Source organism: Oncorhynchus mykiss, chromosome 15, assembly GCF_057628025.1.
Source record: "Oncorhynchus mykiss isolate SJ-2025 chromosome 15, ASM5762802v1, whole genome shotgun sequence".
NCBI classification, from domain to species: Eukaryota; Metazoa; Chordata; class Actinopteri; order Salmoniformes; family Salmonidae; genus Oncorhynchus; species Oncorhynchus mykiss.
In genome coordinates this window covers 69,301,502-69,325,370 of record NC_143036.1, presented here as the reverse complement: position 1 = coordinate 69,325,370, position 23,869 = coordinate 69,301,502, and the positions used below count along the sequence as shown (strand labels likewise).

Below are 23,869 nucleotides of genomic sequence, written 5' to 3'. Positions count from 1 at the left end.
CCCGACTAATGAGATGGACAAGCCAGCACAGGTATAACACCTACTTACTAACAAGGTGACACCAATCGGTGCGAATTAAATCTCCCAGTGTATGGTGGAAAGAAGACTGAACCAGGTTTTCCTCTAGGATTCTGCCTGTGCTTAGCTCCATTCCATTTATTTTTTAACCTGAACAACTCCCCAGTCCTTAATTATTACAAGCATACCCATAACATGATGCAGCCACCACTATGCTTGAAAATATGGAGAGTGGTACTCAGTAATGTGTTGTATTGGAATTGACCGAAACATATCACACTGACTAGCTCAGTCACTTCGTTCACAGTCGCTGCTGTCCTTGTCTGTTCCGAAGGCTAGAACTGAGATGGGGAAACAATATTTTTCCCATAATGCCCCTTCATCCTGGAACATGCTTCAAAAGATATTAAAGTTAGGGGAGTTAGTGTCCTTGCCTGTTTTAAAGACTCTGATCGATAACACTGTTTGTGATAGCTGCAGTTGTTTCTAATATTTAATTGTATCCGTAACTTGTGACAATTTATATTTTGGGTGTAGTTTGTAAATGTTTTATGTACACGCTGCTACTTCCTGTTTTGCCTTCTTGCCAGGTCACCCTCGCAAAAGAGGTTCTTAACCTCAATGGGTCTTACCTGGTTAAATAAAAAATAAAAAAACGTTGTATTCAGGACAAAAAGTTAATTGGTTTTCCACATTTTTACCAGTACTACTTCAGTTAGCCTTGTTGCAAACAGGATGCATGTTATGGAATATTTGTATTCTGTACAGGCTTCCTTCTTTTCACTCTGTCATTTAGGTTAGTATTGTGGAGTAACTACAATGTTGTTGAGCCATCCTCACTTTTCTCCTATTACACAGCCATTAAACTCTGTAACTGTTTTAAAGTCACCATTGGCCTCATGGTGAAATCCCTGTGTGGCTTCCTTCCTTTCTGACAACTGAGTTAGGAAGGACACCTGTATCTTTGTAGTGACTGGGTGTATTGACACACCATCCAAAGTGTAATTATTAACTTCACCATGTACCATGTAGGTAAAATGTAATATGTCAAATGTATGTAAATATGACCAAAAAGTTGTAAAAACAACAACAAAAATGATTTTTGTCATCTGAAGATGGGGGTTGATGGATGGGTTGATTTAAAAAATAATAATAATACAAAGTCCCAATGCTCAAAGGGATATTCAATGTCTGTTTATTTCATACCAATATACCAATTGGTGCCCTTCTTCACGAGGTATTGGAAAACCTCCCTGGTCCTTGTGGTTAAATCTGTTTGAAATGGTGTTTTTAATGGATCCATGCAACTTATTATGTGACTGATTAAGCACATTTTTACTCATGAACTGATTTAGGCTTGCCATAACAAAGGGGTTGAATACTTATTTTTTATTGATTTGTAAAAATGCCGACAAAATATAATTCCACTTTGATTTATGGGGTATTGTGTGTAGGCCAGTGACAAAACAAATGTAAATGTAATCCTGTAACAACAGAATGTGGAAAAAGACAAGGGCTGTGAATACTTTCTGAAGGCGCTGTATATGTCACTGAGAACACTCTTTTATCAGAAGCGCCTTACAGTTTGTGACACGTGTTAATTGAACTCACTGCTTTAGCACCATGCTCTTACCAAGTGAGTCACACGGAACCTTAGTGAATTAACAGCAGCAGAGGTCAACCCTTCTATAAAGCATGCTTGATGACATATTTCCTGAATTAAGCATTTTGATACAATCAGCTCAAAACCAAAGACGGACTAGGATGTATCCAGCATAATGGGCATAATGGGCAGCAACCATATGGGCACACAGTGTGGATGAGCCTGCCTGCTGAGATGAACGCTGTCCTTGCCTATACATTCACCCAAGTCACGACTCGGTTCGGACGCTACAGACGTTTTAGTGAGAAGACGGATTTTTGGGATGTCTCCTGTTCTGATACACAGCGCTGTAGCTCTGCGGTTGAAAGTGGCGAAAAAAATGACATATTTACCTTAAACTGACGGATTATGTTAATTATATACTCTTAAGGATAGGAGATAAGCTCAAGGAACTTTAATTGAAAGCTCATGAAGTGGACCTGTTGTTTACCTCATTAAATATTCCAAGACATCTTTTAGTTCCCTCTATCCTTCCTCATGCCTACTCTGATCTGTGCAACGCCCCTACCCTATAGCCTGTAAAAACAAGATAACCTCCTAAAAAGTTATTTTTAATACAAATGTTTATTTGTCTTGATTGGCAGATCTTTTTTAAACAAGAGAATCAAGGTCCAAAGGTAAACATCTGAAAATATTGTTCGGAAGGTTGTGCACCGCGCAATGGAAAGCATCGTGCGCAATGGAAACCAACGTGCGCATGGAGCTGTCCATGGTGCTGAATGCCATAGCATCAACAAGTAGTGAGTTTTTCATTTTCTAGGCTACTCACGAGCGCTATGTTGAAACTATTGGAAAAACATGACATTGGCTGACACAATATGGTTATAACGTTTGAAACTGCAAATAGCTTTGTAGGATAAATCGGATGGGTTTCAAAAGTATCAGAAGGGATGACGAAATGGATCATTGCAAGGGGGTATCAACGCATCAGAGTCAGTGTGTGATCTTTGAGAGAGAGGAGACCAAAAATGTCAATCCTATGACGTTAGTTCTGGCGCACGAATGAATTCCAAACGAATGGACGTGCGAGCCAAATTCGTGATCAGAAGACGCGGAAAGAACAAGGCGAGAACGAGGTTAGGAGATCAGGGAAGCCCGAATTTTAAAACGCTGGGATTGTCAATATTTTATAGCCTATTCAATTGTTATCTAGAGTGTTTTTCTTTGTTTGTACTGGTCACACGTGACTTTCTGGCGGAAACTGACTTCTAGAATTACAGTGCACGGAACTTGGTAAGTTATTTTGTTGATCTGGGACATTTCCGTGTGCTCAAATCATGAATATAGTTACATATTTCAATACCATTCACTTAATGTATTGATCTTATCATTTTTAAACCATAAAGTGTTGCTTTATATCCTTTACAATAGGGAAGACAATAACGCATAAAACGGATCTACTCGTTTGGACTATTGTCTTTACGCATGGTGAACATGGACAGGGTTATATTTGTCAGATATCTGGGAACTTTTAAAGTTTAGTGACCAATAAACGAACGGTTCTCTCTCTCTCTCTCTCGCTCTCTCCGACCGCTTAGGACATCATGATGCCGTTCCTAAGAACCCTGGTTGTGCTGGCTGTCCTCTGCGCGCCAACCTCCAGCCTCTGTCTCAGGCTGTACCAGAGCGACTACAACCTCCTCTGTGATGATGACATACTAGCTGAGGTCCAGACGAACGACGTTCCCAGTGACACGTTCCCAGTGTCGGAAAGCTTGGGCTCCCTCTTCAAGTCCGGAGACACTCTCTCCTCCGCAGAGTCGCGGGAGAAAAGGACGTCGACTTACCCCGCCAACTACAGGTTTCTCAGTCAGACGCAGCTAAGGAGTAAGATGTTCCAGAACAGCATTAATAATGATCGGCTACGCAAGTTTACCCTGTCTCTAGATGTGCCCACCAACATCATGAACATTCTCTTTGACATCCAAAAGTCCAAGAACCTACGCGCAAAAGCGGCCGACAACGCGCGTCTGATGGCGCAGATTGGACGAAGGAAGAGACAGTAGACGGTTGAAGCTGCTACCCTGATTATCCATTACATATTAGATTTTCACTCTGACAAATACGTTTTGCTGGAAGTTTTATTTTTCCTCAAATCAAACTTTCAGATGCAGTATTTGTGAGATGTTTTTTTTCTGTGGGTATGATCTATCAAATTTAAATATGAAACATAGGGATTATTGAGATTTACTTTTCTGAAGTACAATTGGATTGTTTACTGTACAGGCCTATTCCATTTTAGAATCCCTGAAATTGAATGAAAATCAAAAGACAATTCGAGATAATTTTGAACTAGTCTATACACTGAATGATTTTCATTTCTGTTCAGAATATACATTTCCATTCATTAAAATGAAAGTACTTTCAAAATAAGGTTAGGCCCTATAAAGATATACAACTTCTAGTCTTCCACTGGAGTGTTAAAGATCGAACCAGGAAATGTGTTGTAATGAGAGGGGTCTTTGAAATTAGATAAGGCAAATGAGGAAATATGTCAATTGCATATGCATAAAATCAGTGGTTAAAGTGTAATTAGCCTGTCAATGGAAATGGTTTGCATCTCTTCTCATTTGTGCCCGCGTTTTATAGGAAAAGCAAGGCATGCATATGCTTGAAATACGGTACAATACAAATTCTGTGAACAAATTGCTTTCATTGAAATTCGCACGCATGTTGCGGCATATTTAGTGTAAAGAGAAGCGAGTTAGTCTATATACCTTTGTGAATAGACGCTAGAATGTGAAATGATTATGAGTTATTTCAAGGAAAATGCATGGTAGCCTCAATGTTTGATCATCAAATGTCTGTTATTTTTATACACAAAGGGATTATTTTTCCTCAAATAAAAGCAGATGAATTAAACGTTGTCTTCAATAACGGCCATTTTCACATTTAGAAGGTGTTGTAATTTAGGTGTTAGGCATAATCAAGTCAGTCAGTCAGCTAATGGTAAACAACAGCTTTGTCTATATGAAGTAAATATATTATCGTCCCTATATATGCTATAGCTTTCAGGTGCGTTAAACACAGGTGTGTTAAAAAAAAAAACACACACACACACACACACACACACACACACACACACACACACACACACACACACACACACACACACACACACACACACACACAATTGGGAGTCATCAGTGACCATTACATTTCCCCCTCTCTAAATATTTTAGAGGCATTTAAATATGTTATTTATTATTACATTGTGTTATATTAAAAATTGCATTTATTATGACAACAAGTGAGCCTATATGGAAACTTGAATGTGTGAACCAGCTTCAGGTTAGGAGTTTGGCAGCTCTGCAGTGTGGTCACTAGCTGGCACAGCCACAAAGTCGAAAGATCTGATTTCATACCTAACCCCAGTGACGACCCGTCATTCAGGGCTGGTGGGACAGAGCCCCACTTGTTTTGAGACCCACATTTTTTTGCCAAAAAATTGGCTTTGCCTGTATTGCATGTTATTTTGTGTCAGATATCAGTTTTCAAACAATGTAAAAAAAAATATGTATATCATTGAGTTAATAAAGCTGCATACAAACATGGTCTCTTTTTTGTTTTCTTGAGTAAGGCAGCTACAAAATGCAGGTGTTTCAGGCAATCTCAGCTTTCTGTGGTGGTAGGGCAAGCCAGCAGAAAATACGGACTGTTGCGTCATGATTGGCTCAGTGTTCTGTCACTCATGGGGACATCCTGGTAACTTTGAGAAAACACACTTTATATCAGAGTTGTCTCAAAATGGCTATGCATATTCATGACATGAGGCTAGTAGCATAGCATCTTTCTCGATTGAATACAGGAGGGTGAAGTTAACAACCCTCGTCGAATATATACAAAATAAGATTACAATAATGACATGCATTAATCCACCAATCCAAACAAAGGATAGGTGGAAGCTAGACAGCCCGCTGTGCCTCTTTGTGGACAATGACTCCCATTGTTGGGGAAGAGAGACATGTATCTTGTCAGTATATCCGTAATCTTTGCTACAATTAAATTACATTTCATTTGATTGCTGCTGCGACGGCACACTGTTATTTTACCTAATAGATATCCGTTTATTGTGGGTCTGTAATCTGAGGGAAATATGTGTCTCTAATATGGTCAGACATTTGGCAGGAGGTTAGGAAGTGGAGATCAGTTTCCACCTCATTTTGTGGGCAGTGTGCCCATAGCCTATGGCGTCCTCTCGCAATAGCAAGGCTATGTTCACTGAGCCTGTACATAGTCTAAGCTTTCCTTAATTTTGGGTCAGTCATAGTGGTCAGGTATTGGTGTTTTACATTGTACACGGAGGATGCTTTTGTGAATTCTTGGTTGCTGAGCGGACCTCAGACCTCACAACCACAAAGGGCAATAACTGATTCAAGTATTTTTTGGGAGGGTGTAGAGGCCCTTCTTGCCTTGTCTCTCAGATTGTTCACAGCTTTGTGGAAGTTACCTTGTGGTGCTGATGTTTAGGATGAGTTATGTATAGTTTTTAGCGTGCTCTACGGCAATAGTGTCTAGATGGTATTTGTGGTCCTTGCAACTGGACCTTTTTTGGAACACCATTATTTTTGTCTTACTGAGATTTACTGTCAGGGCCCAGATCTGACAGAATCTGTGCAGAAGATCTAGGTGCTACTGTAGGCCCTCCTTGGTTGGGAACAGAAGCACCAGATCATCAGCAAACAGAAGACATTTGACTTCAGATTCTAGTAGGGTGAGTCTGGGTGCTGCAGACTGTTCTAGTGCCCTCGCCAATTCATTGATATATATGTGGAAAAGGGTGGGGCTTAAGGTGCATCCCTGTTTCACCCCACGACCCTGTGGAAAGACGTGTGTGTTGTTTGCCAATTTTAACTGCACACTTGTTGTTTGTGAACATGGATTTTATAATGTCGTATGTTTTTCCCCCAACACCATTTTCGATCAATTTATATAGCAGACCCTGAGTCAAAAGCATGAGAAGAACTTTGCCTTTGTTTTGGATTTGTTTGTTTGTAAATTAGGGTGTGCAGGGTGAATGCATGGTCTATCGTACGGTAATTTGGTAAAAGCCAATTTGAAAATTTCTCACTACATTGTTATCACTGAAGAAATGTATGAGTTTGCTGTTAATGATAATGCAGAGGATTTTCCCAAGGTTGCTGTTGACGCATATAGACGCGGTAGTTATTGGGGTCAACTTTGTTTCCACTTTTGTGGATTGGGGTGATCAGTCCTTGGTCTCAGGCTGTTGGTGGTAGGTGCAGACATTTCAGCTGCCCTGGCGCCAGATAGGCAAACTGTTGCCATTTCATGTGTCCGAAGGTACAAACTCCCACCACTTCCCCGTGGGCCTGGAGAAGAAATCAAGTGCACTATGCTACCGCTGGCCAAACAGATTGCTCAGATGACCGAGTCTATAGTAAGGTAGCAGGCATAAAAGAAAGCTACGGCAAAAATGATACTGTGAGATTTCAAAACATTTAAAACCATGACTAGAGAGAAACTGCCAACGAATACAGCAAAGAGCTGCTGTGTTTATGAATGAGATCATGTTTAAGTTTTTACTCAGCACTGTCAACACTTTGTATTCAACACTTTTATAACCCATAAAATTAGCGTTCTTCCTAACGCTACAACAATCAGCACAGCAGTAATGAATGAGTAGGGATGTGTATTGATAGGCTGGCGTTGTTATTATTACCGGCTTGGGTCTTTTTTTATATTGAGGAATATTTCACTTTCTCTATTCATATGAGTAACAACATTAATTTGTGCATGAGACAGAAATAATGGAGTGCCATCAGCTGGAAGACGGTGTTCCTTTTTGGTCAGTGTCAGTGGAGAAAAGGGAGAGCGGAGGGATGTTGAGAGACGGACCCTCAGTCTGCTGCTCTGTCCCTCAGATGCAGGCACCATCGGCTCAGTAAAATAAAAAGCAAATTATTTAAATGTATACTCACTCAGCTGTGCCTCACAAGTAATACAACAATGGATCTATTACCGGTGTGATCAAATAGCCTACCTCAAATTTTGAAATATAATTTTCCCGAAAAACAATGCATTGGCTGGTCAATTCAAGCAAAGCCAGTATGCGGTGATAATGTATTGGGCCTATAGCTTACTGCACAAACCTCATTGCTACAGTAATGTTTTTAATTGGTTAATGATGCATAGATTTACATTTTTTAAGTCATGTTCATAAACAAATCAGAGCGGTAGATCTCGGCATTTTGACTCAGAAAGTGATCTTGACTCAGAAAATGTTGGTGACCATTGTTCTACGCGCAGCTCACTACTCCCCCTGCTACAAATCATTACATTGACGTCATTTCCGTCGACATAGACACAGACAGGAAGGTTGCATTTGGCGACGTGGAAGTGACTAGTCGTCTGTTGTGAGGCTGTACACCAACCACACTGATCCACAAACATTCCGTAACAATGATAAAGAAATTTGACAAGAAGGACGAAGAGTCTGGTAAGATAAATTAAGTGTAAAGAAGTCAATATAGCTGCTTGGAAATAGGTAACGTTTTTTTTGCCAACTAGTTACCACTGACGTTAGCTAGCTAGTAGCTAGCATTCCAGCTAGGTAACGTTAACTACACTAAGTTGGTATTCGTTTAGTGGATATTTTTTTGTTGTCAAATAGACGTGTCTGTCTTTGTTGACCACACTAGCTACATGTCTCTATTTGTTGAGCAGATATGTCAATTGCTTGGTAGCTAGCTTAAAGCGTCTTTATTTGTCAAATTAGCTTGCAAACTAGCTAAACTAACGTTAGTTGGTTAGAAGACTACGTTAACTGTGCCTAGTAAAAAATGCACTAATTCTTCTTTGGCTGTGCCGTGTAAAATATGACAAGAGATTCAATATCTAGTTAGCTACATGTGTCTATCGATGTACCGTATACTGGTAGTTAGCTCGCTAATTTTGTTAATTTAAAAACTGTCAATGTCGTCTTGCTCAAGCTTGTTGACCATAATTAGACGAGGTTTAAGCTACTACCTAAGTTCTCTATTTACGAAATCCACATTCAACACGATATAGTAATGACGCATAGTAAGCGAACTACCTAGTTAGTCTTTATAGTTCCAATATAATCAAATGTTGTCTTAATGTGGCTGTTTTTTATTCACTGCAACAATTAGGAAGTGGCTCTAACCCTTTCCAGCATCTTGAAAAGAGTGCAGTGTTGCAAGAGGCTCGCATCTTCAACGAGACTCCGATCAACCCCAGAAGATGTCTCCACATCCTCACCAAGATCATTTACCTACTCAACCAGGTGAGAAACAAACCCATAACATGCAAACCAATTGTTTTGCACGTATACCCTTTGATATTAACAGAAGATGTTTTTATGTTCTGTCTAGGGGGAGCACTTTGGAACTATGGAGGCGACCGAGGCCTTCTTCGCAATGACCAGGCTCTTCCAGTCCAATGATGTGAGAATAAGTTATTGCTTTGGGTTTAGTTAAATTATTGCTGATCATACAAGTAAACAACATTATTGACAGAACATACCGCAACATATACAGTACACAATGACATAAACTCACAAACTAACCTCAAACAGGTCCAACTAGTGCCATTAAATTAGTATTCAATGAGTAGTGTTGTAATTGACCTATTGTAGAGATGTGGCGCATAGTGTTTTTGTATAGCATTATCTGCTTTTTGAAAATGTCTCTGTATTCCTCCAGCAAACCCTGAGAAGGATGTGCTACCTGACCATCAAGGAGATGGCCAACATCTCTGAGGATGTCATCATTGTCACCAGCAGCCTAACCAAGGACATGACTGGCAAGGAGGATGTGTACAGAGGACCTGCCATCAGAGCTCTCTGCAGGATCACGGATGTCAGTCTGTCGCTCTCCTTCTGTCTTTGTCTCTCCCTCTCTGTTTCTCTCCCTGCTTTTTATTAGGCTGTGTTATCTTTTTGTTTCCATTCTGATAGCTGAACAGTATTTTATTTTTTACATCCAGTTTGCATTGTGTTACTGGACTAAACCTATGCTTTTTGGTCAATAAACTCAAGCCCTACTTTGTCACTCTGTCCCACAGACCACCATGCTGCAGGCCATTGAGAGATACATGAAACAGGCCATTGTTGACAAAGTGCCCAGTGTGTCCAGCTCTGCCCTGGTCTCATCTCTGGTAAGAAATTAGCCACACGGTGCCTGGATGTCTCAAGGTGACTGTGCCATTTGTAAGTACTCCCATTGCTTTGTGGGTAATGTGTTTTGTGGTTTCTGTGTGTCTGTAGCACATGGTTAAGATGAGCTACGACGTGGTGAAGCGCTGGGTGAACGAGGCACAGGAGGCAGCTTCCAGTGACAACATCATGGTCCAGGTGGGTTACACACATTCTGTTGATAATATGTTCATTAGGCACCAAGCAGAAGAAAGAACCTATGTTTTACTGTTATCTTCACTCATTTAATATGAAATACACTGAAAAAGGTTTTGGTATGTTGTTCCCTAATGAACACAACCCGGGTAAGTTGAAAGATAATCACTTCCACTGTGACCTCTCTGTGATTCCCCCCAGTACCACGCCCTGGGCCTGCTGTACCACCTGAGGAAGAATGACCGACTGGCCGTATCCAAGATGCTCAACAAGTTCACCAAGTCTGGCCTCAAGTCCCCCTTTGCCTACTGCATGCTCATCCGCATCGCCAGCAAGCTGTTGGAGGAGACCGAGGCAGGGTAGGTAGAACCATGGAAGATATAGGTCGAACGATTATGATTTTTCCACATCGATACCGATTTATTGGAGGAACAAAAAAAGCCTATACCGATTAATCGGACGATTAAAAAAAAAAATATATATATTTATTTTATTTGTAATAATGACAATTACAACAATACTGAATGAACACTTATTTTAACTTAATATAATACATCAATAAAATCAATTTAGCCTCAAATAAATAATGAAACATGGTCAATTTAGTTTAAACAATGCAAGAAAGTAAAAGTGCAATATGTGCCATGTAAGAAAGCTAACGTTTAAGTTCCTTGCTCAGAACATGAGAACATATGAAAGCTGGTGGTTCCTTTTAACATGGGTCTTCAATATTCCCAGGTAAGAAGTTTTAGGTTGTAGTTATTATAGGAATTATAGGACTATTTCTCTCTATACGATTTGTATTTCATATACCTTTGACTATTGGATGTTCTTATAGGCACTTTAGTACTGCCAGTGTAACAGTATAGCTTCCGTCCCTATCCTCGCTCCTACCTGGGCTCAAACCAGGAACACATCGACAACAGCCACCCTCGAAGCAGCGTTACCCATGCAGAGCAAGAGGAACAACTACTCCAAGTCTCAGAGCGAGTGACGTTTGAAACGCTATTAGCGCGCACCCCGTTAACTAGCTCGCCATTTCACATCGGTTACACCAGCCTAACCTCGGTAGTTGATAGGCTTAAAGTCATAAACCGCTCAATGCTTGAAGCACAGCGAAGAGCTGCTGGCAAAATGCACGAAAGTGCTGTTTGAATGAATGCTTACGAGCCTGCTGCTGCCTACCACCGCTCAGTCAGACTGCTCTATCAAATCATAGACTTAATTATAACAGACAGAAATACGAGCCTTTGGTCATTAATATGGTCGAATCCGGAAACTATAATTTTGAAAACAAAACGTTTATTCTTTCAGTGAAATACGGAACTGTTCCATATTTTATCTAATGGATGGCATCCCTAAGTCTAAATATTGCTGTTACATTGTACAACCTTCAATGTTCTGTCATAATTATGTACAATTCTGGCTAATTAGTTTGCAACGAGCCAGGGGCCCAAACTGTTGCATATACCCTGACTGCTTGCACGGAACGCAAGAGAAATGACCCAATTTCCCTAGTTATAAGAAATTCATGTTAGCAGTCAACATGAACTAAATGTGCAGGTTTAAACATCTATAGTTGTGTGTTTATTTTGAAGAAAGGCCTTGATGTTTATGGTACATTGGTGCAGCGACAGTGCTTTTTTCACTAATGCGCTTGTTACCCGTTTGTTGAAGTAGGCTGTGATTCAATGAGAAATTAACAGGCACTGCATCGATTATATGCAACGCAGGACATGCTAGATAAACTAGTAATATTATCAACCATTGTGTAGTTAACTAGTGATTATGTTAAGATTGAGCAAAAACGAATCCCCGAGCTGACAAGGTACAAATCTGTCGTTCTGCCCCTGAACAAGGCAGTTAACCTGAAACTGAACTGAATTGAAAATAAGAATGTGTTCTTAACTGACTTGCCTAGTTAATTAAAGGTGTAAAAAAATAAAATAATAATTGGCTAATCGGTGACCAAAAATACCGATTGTTACGAAAACTTGAAATCGGCCCTAATTAATCGGTCGACCTCTAATGGAAGCAGGAAGCAGAAGCAGGCAGGGTAGATAAACACTGTCATGGACTGTTTACTTGAATGGGTTTTCTAGTCTGTCTACAATGGGTTGGTGTCTAGTATTCCCTTTCATTGATATGTATAGTTTTTATTCAACACCAGGGGGAAGTGATCTGTATAGTGACATTGTATTTATTTAACCTTTTATTTAACTAGGAAAGTCAGTTAAGAACAAATTCTTATTTTCAATGACTGCCTACCAAAAGGCAAAAGGCCTCATATGCAGGGACGGGGGCCTGGGATTAAAATAAATACAATATAAATATAGGACAAAACACTCATCACACATCACGACAAGAGACAACACTACATAAAGAGAGACCTAAGACAACAGAGCAAGGCAGCAACACATGACAACACAGCATGGTACAGAAGCAACACAACATAACAACAACATGGTAGCAACACAACATGGTGCAAACATTATTGGGCTCAGACAACAGCCCAAAGGGCAAGAAGGTAGAGACAACAATATATATGTAGAGACAACAATATATCACACAAAGCAGCTACAACTGTCAGTCATACACATGGCAGCGGAGGACACAGAATGCACACTGTCAAATTTGACTTTATAAACATATTGGTATATTTTTGTCGTGTGTGTGTGGCATTGTATTACAAATGGTTGGCTATTTTCTGTTTGCAGACATGACAGTCCCCTGTTTGACTTCATTGAGAGCTGTCTGAGGAACAAGCATGAGATGGTGGTGTACGAGGCAGCCTCGGCCATAGTCCACATGCCCAACTGTACTGCCAGAGAGCTGGCCCCCGCTGTCTCTGGTGAGTCTCTGTAATTACAGCCAGTTTGATAAATACACCTTACTTTCTGGTGTCCACATGTAGGTACCTACCTGTAGAAATTAGAGGTTGTAGTATCCTATCAACCTACTACCTCTGGTTTTACCACTTGACTGTCTGTTAATGTGTTTCTCTCCAGTCCTGCAGCTGTTCTGCAGCTCTCCCAAAGCAGCCCTGAGATACGCAGCTGTCAGGACCCTCAACAAGGTGGGTCTCCTTGCTCTTCATTACTCTGAGTTACCTGTGTTTTACATAGACTATACTGTATTTACATCCGCATTCCCCCGTTTGTCTACCAGGTGGCGATGAAGCACCCGTCGGCGGTGACTGCGTGCAACCTGGACCTGGAGAACCTGATCACGGACTCGAACCGCAGCATCGCCACGCTGGCCATCACCACGCTGCTGAAGACAGGCAGCGAGAGCAGTGTGGACCGCCTCATGAAACAGATCTCCTCCTTCGTCTCTGAGATCTCTGACGAGTTCAAGGTGAGGAGGAGGATGTGTTTTAGTTTAATGTGTACTTTCTCCTCAATGATATGCTCTTGTTTTTCCCCTCTACAATACTCTAGTTTAATCATTTAGGAATTGAAATAGTTGGATAATCAATTAGAATACACTCAATATGTAACCCCCCCAAAAAGTATATAGTTATACTATAGCCTATAGCATCATTCTGCATTTCGTAAACAAACCACAACTACTTCAATCTATTTCCAAATGGGGTATTATTTCACCAAAGTGAAGTTCTATCCTCTGACTGCTGAGTGTGTTTCAGGTGGTGGTTGTGCAGGCCATCAGTGCCCTGTGTCAGAAGTATCCCAGAAAGCACAGCGTCATGATGAACTTCCTGTCCAACATGCTCCGAGACGACGTGAGTGGAGCAGCCTGTCTTTTTTCACTGATGTGTAGGACGAGAACCTATTGAAGCACATTTATGTCCTTCTCACTGACATGAAACCATCAGGACTACAGACAAACAGCTCTTTGGCCAACTCTGGCACATTTACATTGATATGACCACTCAGTTTTCTGATTTAATGTACGACTGTCCCTGAAACACAACATCTTTAAATGATGCCTCTCCTCTCAGGGTGGCTTTGAGTACAAACGGGCCATCGTGGACTGCATCATCAGCATCATCGAGGAGAACCCAGAGAGCAAGGAGACGGGGCTGGCCCACCTGTGTGAGTTCATCGAGGACTGTGAGCACACGGTGCTGGCCACCAAGATCCTTCACCTGCTGGGCAAGGAGGGCCCGCGCACGCCCTCGCCATCCAAGTACATCCGCTTCATCTTCAACCGCGTGGTGCTGGAGAGCGAGGCCGTCAGAGCCGGTGAGAAACGGGGGAGTGTGTGTGTGGACCCCTGCTGGCCTGGAGTTGTCAATAGCATGTGTGTTTGAGACAGAGTTGTGTGTGTCTGGGTGCAACATGAATGGTAGTTCTGATAAGTCTGTTGGGATTGGCTCCATTAACTGGTGACATCACCAACCATGAAAGGCTCAATTCACTAATATGAAGACAAATAATATTTGCGTCTGGCTTTTCAACAAAAACTCACTGTTACTCATGAAGGTTTAAACTAATGTGAGTTACCACGTTGTTGTTTGTACACATTGTGTAATAACTAAGCTCCTTTCTCGTCCCTGTAGCTGCGGTCAGTGCTCTGGCTAAATTTGGAGCCCAGAATGATGACCTTCTCCCCAGTGTGTTAGTCCTGATGCAGAGGTAGAGACAGCCTTTCACTGGCTCCCTGTCATAACGATCCATTCCCTGTGTGGTTACCACTCTGAAGTGTGTTGACGTATGGTGTGTGTTTCTAGGTGTATGATGGACAGTGATGACGAGGTGAGGGACAGAGCCACCTTCTACATGAACGTGCTGCAGCAGAAGCAGAAAGCCCTCAACGCTGCCTACATTTTCAACGGTGAGAACACACACTGCGCTCCTAGTCTGAACTTGAGAGCACTAGTGTGTGTGGACATATCTGGTTCAATTCAGGAAGTAAGGTTGTGTTCTTTGACTGGTCTCTCAAACTCTCTCAGTGAATTGACACGTGCAGAGAATTAATTTTTCTCCATCGAACCTCAAAATGAATAAATGTATTTCCTTTATTGAACCGTCTGTCTCCTCCCATCAGGTCTGTCGGTGTCTGTCCCGGGTCTGGAGAAGTCCCTCCACCAGTATACCCTGGAGCCCACAGAGAAGCCCTTCGATATGAAGTCGGTTCCCCTGGCCAACACACCCATCACAGAGCAGAAGACCGAATTCGCTCCTGTGGCCACTAGCAAGCTTCCAGAGAAACCAGGCCCGACGCGCCAAGACATCTACCAGGGTACAGTCACCTTACTTGAAACTATCATGGCAAGACATGGTGTTATCACAAGGAAACAAAACATTTGGTCTGAATTTATGGAGTAAAAGGACCCAGTCACATTTTTTTTTTCCAAACGGAAACGCATTCTTAATGAACCATAGAATTCAGTCTGCTAAGCGTTATTAGCCAAACCAAGTATCATAGCAGCAGTAGTTATGATACTAGTATTGTGGCATCAATAGCAGCAAAAACTTGAGGGCCGCTATAATATTGTAGTAGTTAGGACTGGATTCAGCTATAATATTGTAGTAGTTAGGACTGGATTCAGATATAATATTGTAGTAGTTAGGACTGGATTCAGCTATAATATTGTAGTAGTTAGGACTGGATTCAGCTATAATATTGTAGTAGTTAGGACTGGATTCAGCTATAATATTGTAGTAGTTAGGACTAGGGGTGGATTCAGCTATAATATTGTAGTAGTTAGGACTAGGGCTGGATTCAGCTATAATATTGTAGTAGTTAGGACTAGGGCTGGATTCAGCTATAATATTGTAGTAGTTAGGACAAGGGCTGGATTCAGCTATAATATTGTAGTAGTTAGGACTAGGGCTGGATTCGGCTATAATATTGTAGTAGTTAGGACTAGGGGTGGATTCAGCTATAATATTGTAGTAGTTAGGACTAGGGCTGGATTCAGCTATAATATTGTAGTAGTTAGGACAAGGGCTGGATTCAGCTATAATATTGTAGTAGTTAGGACTAGGGCTGGATTCGGCTATAATATTGTAGTAGTTAGGACTAGGGCTGGATTCAGCTATAATATTGTAGTAGTTAGGACTAGGGCTGGATTCAGCTATAATATTGTAGTAGTTAGGACTAGGGCTGGATTCAGCTATAATATTGTAGTAGTTAGGACTAGGGCTGGATTCAGCTATAATATTGTAGTAGTTAGGACTAGGGCTGGATTCGGGTATAATATTGTAGTAGTTAGGACTAGGGGTGGATTCAGCTATAATATTGTAGTAGTTAGGACTAGGGCTGGATTCAGCTATAATATTGTAGTAGTTAGGACTAGGGCTGGATTCAGCTATAATATTGTAGTAGTTAGGACAAGGGCTGGATTCAGCTATAATATTGTAGTAGTTAGGACAAGGGCTGGATTCAGCTATAATATTGTAGTAGTTAGGACAAGGGCTGGATTCAGCTATAATATTGTAGTAGTTAGGACTAGGGCTGGATTCAGCTATAATATTGTAGTAGTTAGGACTAGGGCTGGATTCAGCTATAATATTGTAGTAGTTAGGACTAGGGCTGGATTCAGCTATAATATTGTAGTAGTTAGGACTAGGGCTGGATTCAGCTATAATATTGTAGTAGTTAGGACTAGGGCTGGATTCAGCTATAATATTGTAGTAGTTAGGACTAGGGCTGGATTCAGCTATAATATTGTAGTAGTTAGGACTAGGGCTGGATTCAGCTATAATATTGTAGTAGTTAGGACTAGGGCTGGATTCAGCTATAATATTGTAGTAGTTAGGACTAGGGCTGGATTCGGGTATAATATTGTAGTAGTTAGGACTAGGGCTGGATTCAGCTATAATATTGTAGTAGTTAGGACAAGGGCTGGATTCAGCTATAATATTGTAGTAGTTAGGACTAGGGCTGGATTCAGCTATAATATTGTAGTAGTTAGGACTAGGGCTGGATTCAGCTATAATATTGTAGTAGTTAGGACTAGGGCTGGATTCAGCTATAATATTGTAGTAGTTAGGACTAGGGCTGGATTCGGGTATAATATTGTAGTAGTTAGGACTAGGGGTGGATTCATCTATAATATTGTAGTAGTTAGGACTAGGGCTGGATTCAGCGATAATATTGTAGTAGTTAGGACTAGGGCTGGATTCAGCTATAATATTGTAGTAGTTAGGACTAGGGCTGGATTCAGCTATAATATTGTAGTAGTTAGGACTAGGGCTGGATTCAGCTATAATATTGTAGTAGTTAGGACTAGGGGTGGATTCAGCTATAATATTGTAGTAGTTAGGACTAGGGGTGGATTCAGCTATGATATTGTAGTAGTTAGGACAAGGGCTGGATTCAGCTATGATATTGTAGTAGTTAGGACTAGGGCTGGATTCAGCTATAATATTGAAGTAGTTAGGACTAGGGCTGGATTCAGCTATAATATTGTAGTAGTTAGGACTAGGGGTGGATTCAGCTATAATATTGTAGTAGTTATGACTAGGGCTGGATTCAGCTATAATATTGTAGTAGTTAGGACTAGGGCTGGATTCAGCTATAATATTGTAGTAGTTAGGACTAGGGGTGGATTCAGCTATAATATTGTAGTAGTTAGGACTAGGGGTGGATTCAGCTATAATATTGTAGTAGTTAGGACAAGGGCTGGATTCAGCTATAATATTGTAGTAGTTAGGACTAGGGCTGGATTCGGCTATAATATTGTAGTAGTTAGGACTAGGGCTGGATTCAGCTATAATATTGTAGTAGTTAGGACTAGGGCTGGATTCAGCGATAATATTGTAGTAGTTAGGACTAGGGCTGGATTCAGCTATAATATTGTAGTAGTTAGGACTAGGGCTGGATTCAGCTATAATATTGTAGTAGTTAGGACTAGGGCTGGATTCAGCTATAATATTGTAATAATTAGGACTAGGGCTGGATTCAGCTATAATATTGTAGTAGTTAGGACTAGGGCTGGATTCAGCTATAATATTGTAGTAGTTAGGACTAGGGCTGGATTCAGCTATAATATTGTAGTAGTTAGGACTAGGGCTGGATTCAGCTATAATATTGTAGTAGTTAGGACTAGGGCTGGATTCAGCTATAATATTGTAGTAGTTAGGACTAGGGCTGGATTCAGCTATAATATTGTAGTAGTTAGGACTAGGGCTGGATTCAGCTATAATATTGTAGTAGTTAGGACTAGGGCTGGATTCAGCTATGATATTGTAGTAGTTAGGACTAGGGCTGGATTCGGGTATAATATTGTAGTAGTTAGGACTAGGGGTGGATTCATCTATAATATTGTAGTAGTTAGGACTAGGGGTGGATTCAGCTATAATATTGTAGTAGTTAGGACTAGGGCTGGATTCGGCTATAATATTGTAGTAGTTAGGGCTGGATTCAGCTATAATATTGTAGTAGTTAGGACTAGGACTGGATTCAGCTATAATATTGTAGTAGTTAGGGCTGGATTCAGCTATAATATTGTAGTAGTTAGGACTAGGGCTGGATTCGGGTATAATATTGTAGTAGTTAGGACTAGGGCTGGATTCAGCTATAATATTGTAGTAGTTAGGACAAGGGCTGGATTCAGCTATAATATTGTAGTAGTTAGGACAAGGGCTGGATTCAGCTATAATATTGTAGTAGTTAGGACTAGGGCTGGATTCGGCTATAATATTGTAGTAGTTAGGACAAGGGCTGGATTCAGCTATGATATTGTAGTAGTTAGGACTAGGGCTGGATTCGGGTATAATATTGTAGTAGTTAGGACTAGGGCTGGATTCGGCTATAATATTGTAGTAGTTAGGACTAGGGCTGGATTCAGCTATAATATTGTAGTAGTTAGGACTAGGGCTGGATTCGGGTATAATATTGTAGTAGTTAGGACTAGGGCTGGATTCAGCTATAATATTGTAGTAGTTAGGACTAGGGCTGGATTCAGCTATAATATTGTAGTAGTTAGGACTAGGGCTGGATTCGGGTATAATATTGTAGTAGTTAGGACTAGGGCTGGATTCAGCTATAATATTGTAGTAGTTAGGACTAGGGCTGGATTCAGCTATAATATTGTAGTAGTTAGGACAAGGGCTGGATTCAGCTATAATATTGTAGTAGTTAGGACTAGGGGTGGATTCGGCTATAATATTGTAGTAGTTAGGACTAGGGCTGGATTCAGCTATAATATTGTAGTAGTTAGGACAAGGGCTGGATTCAGCTATGATATTGTAGTAGTTAGGACTAGGGCTGGATTCGGGTATAATATTGTAGTAGTTAGGACTAGGGGTGGATTCGGCTATAATATTGAAGTAGTTAGGACTAGGGCTGGATTCAGCTATAATATTGTAGTAGTTAGGACTAGGGCTGGATTCGGGTATAATATTGTAGTAGTTAGGACTAGGGCTGGATTCGGCTATAATATTGTAGTAGTTAGGACTAGGGGTGGATTCAGCTATAATATTGAAGTAGTTAGGACTAGGGCTGGATTCAGCTATAATATTGAAGTAGTTAGGACTAGGGCTGGATTCAGCTATGATATTGAAGTAGTTAGGACTAGGGCTGGATTCAGCTATAATATTGTAGTAGTTAGGACTAGGGGTGGATTCAGCTATAATATTGTAGTAGTTAGGACTAGGGCTGGATTCAGCTATAATATTGTAGTAGTTAGGGCTGGATTAATTTATAATATTGAAGTAGTTATGACTAGGGCTGGATTTGTTGCTGGGCCTCTCCTCTAATCTCCTCTGTCAACAGAACAACTGGCAGCCATTCCAGAATTCCAGGGCCTGGGTTCTCTCTTCAAGACGTCGGAGGCGGTGCAGCTGACCGAGGCGGAGACTGAGTATGTGGTGCGCTGCGTCAAGCACACCTTCGCCAGACACATGGTGTTTCAGTTCGACTGCACCAACACGCTCAATGACCAGCTCCTGCAGAAGGTAGGGCTACACTGGTGATTGGTGCGCTTTTGGAAGTTCACTTCTCCTAGAATGCACAGCGATTGTCAATGTGTGAAGGTCTAGTTGGGTGCAAAATGGCTGCAGTGGCATCACCCCAAATCCCTCCTTACACTGTAGATATCTTTGAGCAGTTTGAAAAGCATAATCGTATTCAATTATTTTTCTAAAGCTTTATTGTCAATTGAATGGACAATAGACAGAAAAGTGTCTTTGGTGCCTCACATTTAAAATCTACAACACTGACATTAAGACACAGGACTAAATTTATATTACATGTATTAAATGGAAGTCCACTGGGTTGTTGTCCTTCAGGTTATGGTTCAGATGGAGCCGTCGGAGGCCTACGAGGTTCTCCACTACGTCCCTGCTGCTAACCTGCCCTACAGCCAGCCTGGCTCCTGCTACAGCCTGGTCAGACTGCCTGAAGATGACCCCACCGCAGGTTACTTTTATTAAACCTCTGTGTGACTGTGTGTGAGAGGGCAACTCTCTGAAGTGCTCAGTGTGACATCAGTGTTGTAACTCTGTTAAAACCTTCTCAGAACTAAAGAATCTGAATGGGGATCATGTAGCACCTAACAACGTGGTTTTCCATTGAGAGAGAAAAGCACTTATCTGCTGGCCTTCTTCAAACACTAAGGACACGTATTTACATCACGTAGCGTAGTCATGTAATATCTGCACTGTCTATGTCATATTAAATGTGTTCTCTGCTCTCCAGTGTCCTGTACGTTCAGCTGTACTCTGAAGTACCTGGTGAAAGACTGCGACCCCAACACAGGAGAGCCTGATGACGACGGTTACGATGACGAATATGTGGTATGAGCTCAATATAAAACCTGTTTTTTTTTTAATCTTAACTCATTTACCCCAAAATAATTATATCTTATTTACCATCATTTGCATAAATGATCTCTTCTCCCCTTTTTCTACCTTCTCTGCTCTCCTCTACTCCCCCCCGTGTGTATGTCAGCTGGAAGACTTGGAGGTGACTGTAGCAGACCACATCCAGAAGGTGTTGAAGCCTAACTTTGCCGCAGCCTGGGACGAGGTGGGAGACGACTTTGAGAAGGAGGAGACGTTCGCCCTGGCCTCTGTCAGAACGTTAGACGGTAATTATTTCAATGGGGATCTTTGGATTTATCACCCCAACATTGAAACACAGTGTACATTCTGTGAGCTGTTCCCCGTTGTTTCTGTAGAGGCTGTTGGTAACATCATCAGTTTCCTGGGCATGCAGCCCTGCGAGCGTTCAGACAAGGTCCCAGAAAACAAGAACTCACACATCCTCTTCCTTGCCGGTGGGTGTTTCATTTATTTATTCTATCTTGATTTGCTTAGTGAATTGTAGGCTCATTCTGTACCCTTCATTACCGAAAATATGTTAAGTTCAGTTTCTAACCTTGACACGGCAGCTTGTTCAACTTCCTGTCACTAGTGTGATGGAAGCAAGCCCCCCATGGTATGGATGACAGTTTCTGTGTCCCTCCCCTTCCTCCAGGTGTGTTCCGGGGGGGTCATGACGTGCTGGTACGCTCGCGCCTGGCCCTGGCCGACGGTGTCACTATGCAGGTGACGGTCCGCAGCTCGGATGAGACTGTTGTTGACATCATCCTAGCCTCCGTGGGCTAGAGGGGCCTGTTGTTCACCAACAACAACGTGTGAATACAATGGCATATTCTGATTTGTTTTGTCCACTTTTTCCCCATTCACAATATTCTCTAGGCAATGTCCTCCAGTGCTTTATGTCGTTGGAATGTGTCTTGTGTTTTTGGGTAGTCCGAGATGGAAAACATTATGGTGAGGTGTGTGTACTACTGGCACCCTTCAACACAACTCATCTCTGTAGACTGGCCCCAGATCTGTTTGTGCTGTATAACCAACTCCAATGATCATTCATAGGTGTTTGCAAGGCAGCACAAACAGATCTGGGACCAGGCTAGTGTCATTAATGGCCCACGTTTTATCAAATCTATTAAATGTTGACCATGGAAATACTGAATTATTGTTATAAGCTTTATGGAAAACTCCTTTTATTTCTAGAAATCATATCAAAATTATTTTCTTTGTAATTCGTAACAGGTTGCAACCCATCAATTTGTCATAAACAACAAATAGATTGGACCCCATAGATGAGATTACCTAAGGAAATCTTACTGGAAGCATGAAAGATCACCCATGTCCCATTCAGTACTGTCATTTTGTTCATACCGAGTAGCAGGAGACAGTATCTGTCCAACTTGGCTCTTTGATGACATACCAGGAATGGATTCAAGATTACTGTGTGTCATACCAGCTATGATTCAATGTGCACAGTTCTCATCCAGGTTGGAGGTTTTCAATTATGGGTGTTTGTTCATGACCGAGCCAGTCAGAGCTGAATCTTCAACTTTTTCCACAATGGGAGATGTGAAAATGTGTGTTCATTAGGCACCAAATGGAAGAAAACACTGAAACAGGGCTGAACTCCAATAAGAAATGCGTGTTTTCCTATTGCAAAAATGTTTTAACCTTCCCGTTGTGAGCTCGAATGAACATGACCCAGGTTATGCTCGCAGATGTCGATGAGTTGGCTCAGAAGGCGTTGATGAAGCTGAAGTAGGCGTTGAGGAAGCCAGTTGGGTCCTCCAGCTGGGGATAATGGCTGATGTGTTCATCTAGAACTGACACAGTAGACCTCTGCACCAGTTTCCTGAAGGAAAATGACAACATTGGGTTGGGAGGGACAAAAGGAATACTTTCTCTTCTGTAATACCCAAATGAATGATGGGGGATATATACAGAAACCCAAATACTACTCTGATCAATCAGTTCCGGTTTAGCCGACATCCGCATAGTGGTGGAATGCATTAGCGCTGTCACACAAGCGTCTCCTAGCATTATACCTAAAGCGCACATTTCCATTGGCTGCACGGAGTCACATTTAGCGAAATGACATGCAGCCTTGTTTACAATTCCGAACACTAGAATGTGAGATCTAGCTACAGAGCCATTAGGCTGATAGAAATAATTTTCTGTAATGATTTTCAATTTGAGCGACATTTCTATATAGCCTACACTTTCTCGTTCTGGTCAGTCGCCTTCAATCGAGTCAGACGGGGGTTCAAATCTTCACTTTAGTTCTGCATAATGGTGGTGCATTGTCTTGATTCACAAGTAAGATTCAAGTCTCTTTTCCCTCTCTGTTGGATTGAATGTTGAGTAACTTTGTTTATTATATATATTTATATTTTTACTTCAATCTAAATCCTGCAGTGGCTGAGTGGCTTGCAAAGCAAGATAATGGTTCAAAACCCGAGTGGTTCTGTAGCTAAGGTTATAGCCTCATATCCTGTGGCACAGAGGCTGTCAGAAGGCTACAGACCGACCGGAACAAAGAACATGTTTTCTGCTTTTTCGGACTACAGCCTTATGTTGGAGACAAAGACGTCATGAAAGATGTCTGCCTCTGTGTCCATGGGGAAAGACTTGGCAGGGACCGTAAGATATCCTGGGGTGGTAATTAGCAGTGCGAAGCGTTGGTTGGACAAATGGTGAGAGAGTCAAAAGAAGGATCTATCCAGATAGGCCCTAAAGAAATGATCAAACCGGACCAGCTGAAACTCCAGCAACTGACACGGACCACTTCAAGTATGGTGGTGGAGGAAGGTAGCAACCGAGAGGGGAGAAGTGAGTAGAGTTCGAGGCAAGCAGAAGCAAAGACTAAATATTTTTTTTCAAGATTTAACCATGGTGTGTCTGGTGAATTATTACATAGCCATCTGCATTTATATCTCTGAATACAGGGACCATGTCCTCTTCGCTCCCCATCTCAGAGATGAAGGGTGGTCCTCTTCAATTCCAACCAGCAACCTCATGTGTGTGAGACAGGGAGCATCCACCAGTGCCACAGACCCCTTCACACTAGTTAAAAAGGTAGACATCTGAAGAGAGGAGGTTCATGTTAAAAATGACATTGGATGGGAT

General features: G+C 41.5%; 3 protein-coding genes across 4 annotated transcripts in view; 2 read left to right on the top strand and 1 right to left on the bottom strand.

The window, feature by feature from the left end:
* The first annotated feature begins 2,791 nt into the window (after positions 1–2,791).
* LOC149978163 (urocortin-3-like) lies at positions 2,792–5,231 on the top strand. Its single transcript, XM_090200935.1, has 2 exons — positions 2,792–2,914; positions 3,220–5,231. Exon 2 carries the CDS (start codon positions 3,226–3,228, stop codon positions 3,685–3,687), a length of 462 nt encoding a protein of 153 aa, XP_090057061.1. The 5' UTR covers positions 2,792–2,914; positions 3,220–3,225; the 3' UTR covers positions 3,688–5,231.
* Positions 5,232–7,976: 2,745 nt separating this feature from the next.
* Positions 7,977–21,905, top strand: LOC118938833 (coatomer subunit gamma-2). The gene is made up of 21 exons (XM_090200932.1): positions 7,977–8,141; positions 8,815–8,948; positions 9,037–9,108; positions 9,367–9,522; positions 9,728–9,820; positions 9,930–10,016; positions 10,215–10,372; positions 12,731–12,864; positions 13,022–13,089; positions 13,182–13,370; positions 13,660–13,755; positions 13,975–14,218; positions 14,536–14,611; positions 14,707–14,810; positions 15,024–15,218; positions 19,701–19,882; positions 20,216–20,345; positions 20,625–20,722; positions 20,877–21,015; positions 21,106–21,204; positions 21,405–21,905. The coding sequence occupies exons 1-21, from the start codon at positions 8,105–8,107 to the stop codon at positions 21,533–21,535; spliced, it is 2,622 nt and encodes an 873-aa protein (XP_090057058.1). The 5' UTR covers positions 7,977–8,104; the 3' UTR covers positions 21,536–21,905.
* LOC110500445 (mesoderm-specific transcript homolog protein) overlaps positions 20,059–23,869 on the bottom strand; it is a 22,844-nt gene continuing 19,033 nt past the window's right edge. For both annotated transcript variants that reach the window (XM_090200933.1, XM_090200934.1), the window contains exon 12: positions 20,059–22,595. In XM_090200933.1, coding sequence (XP_090057059.1) covers positions 22,478–22,595 — 118 coding nt within the window. In that variant the 3' untranslated portion in view covers positions 20,059–22,477. The remainder of the gene's footprint in view (positions 22,596–23,869) is intronic.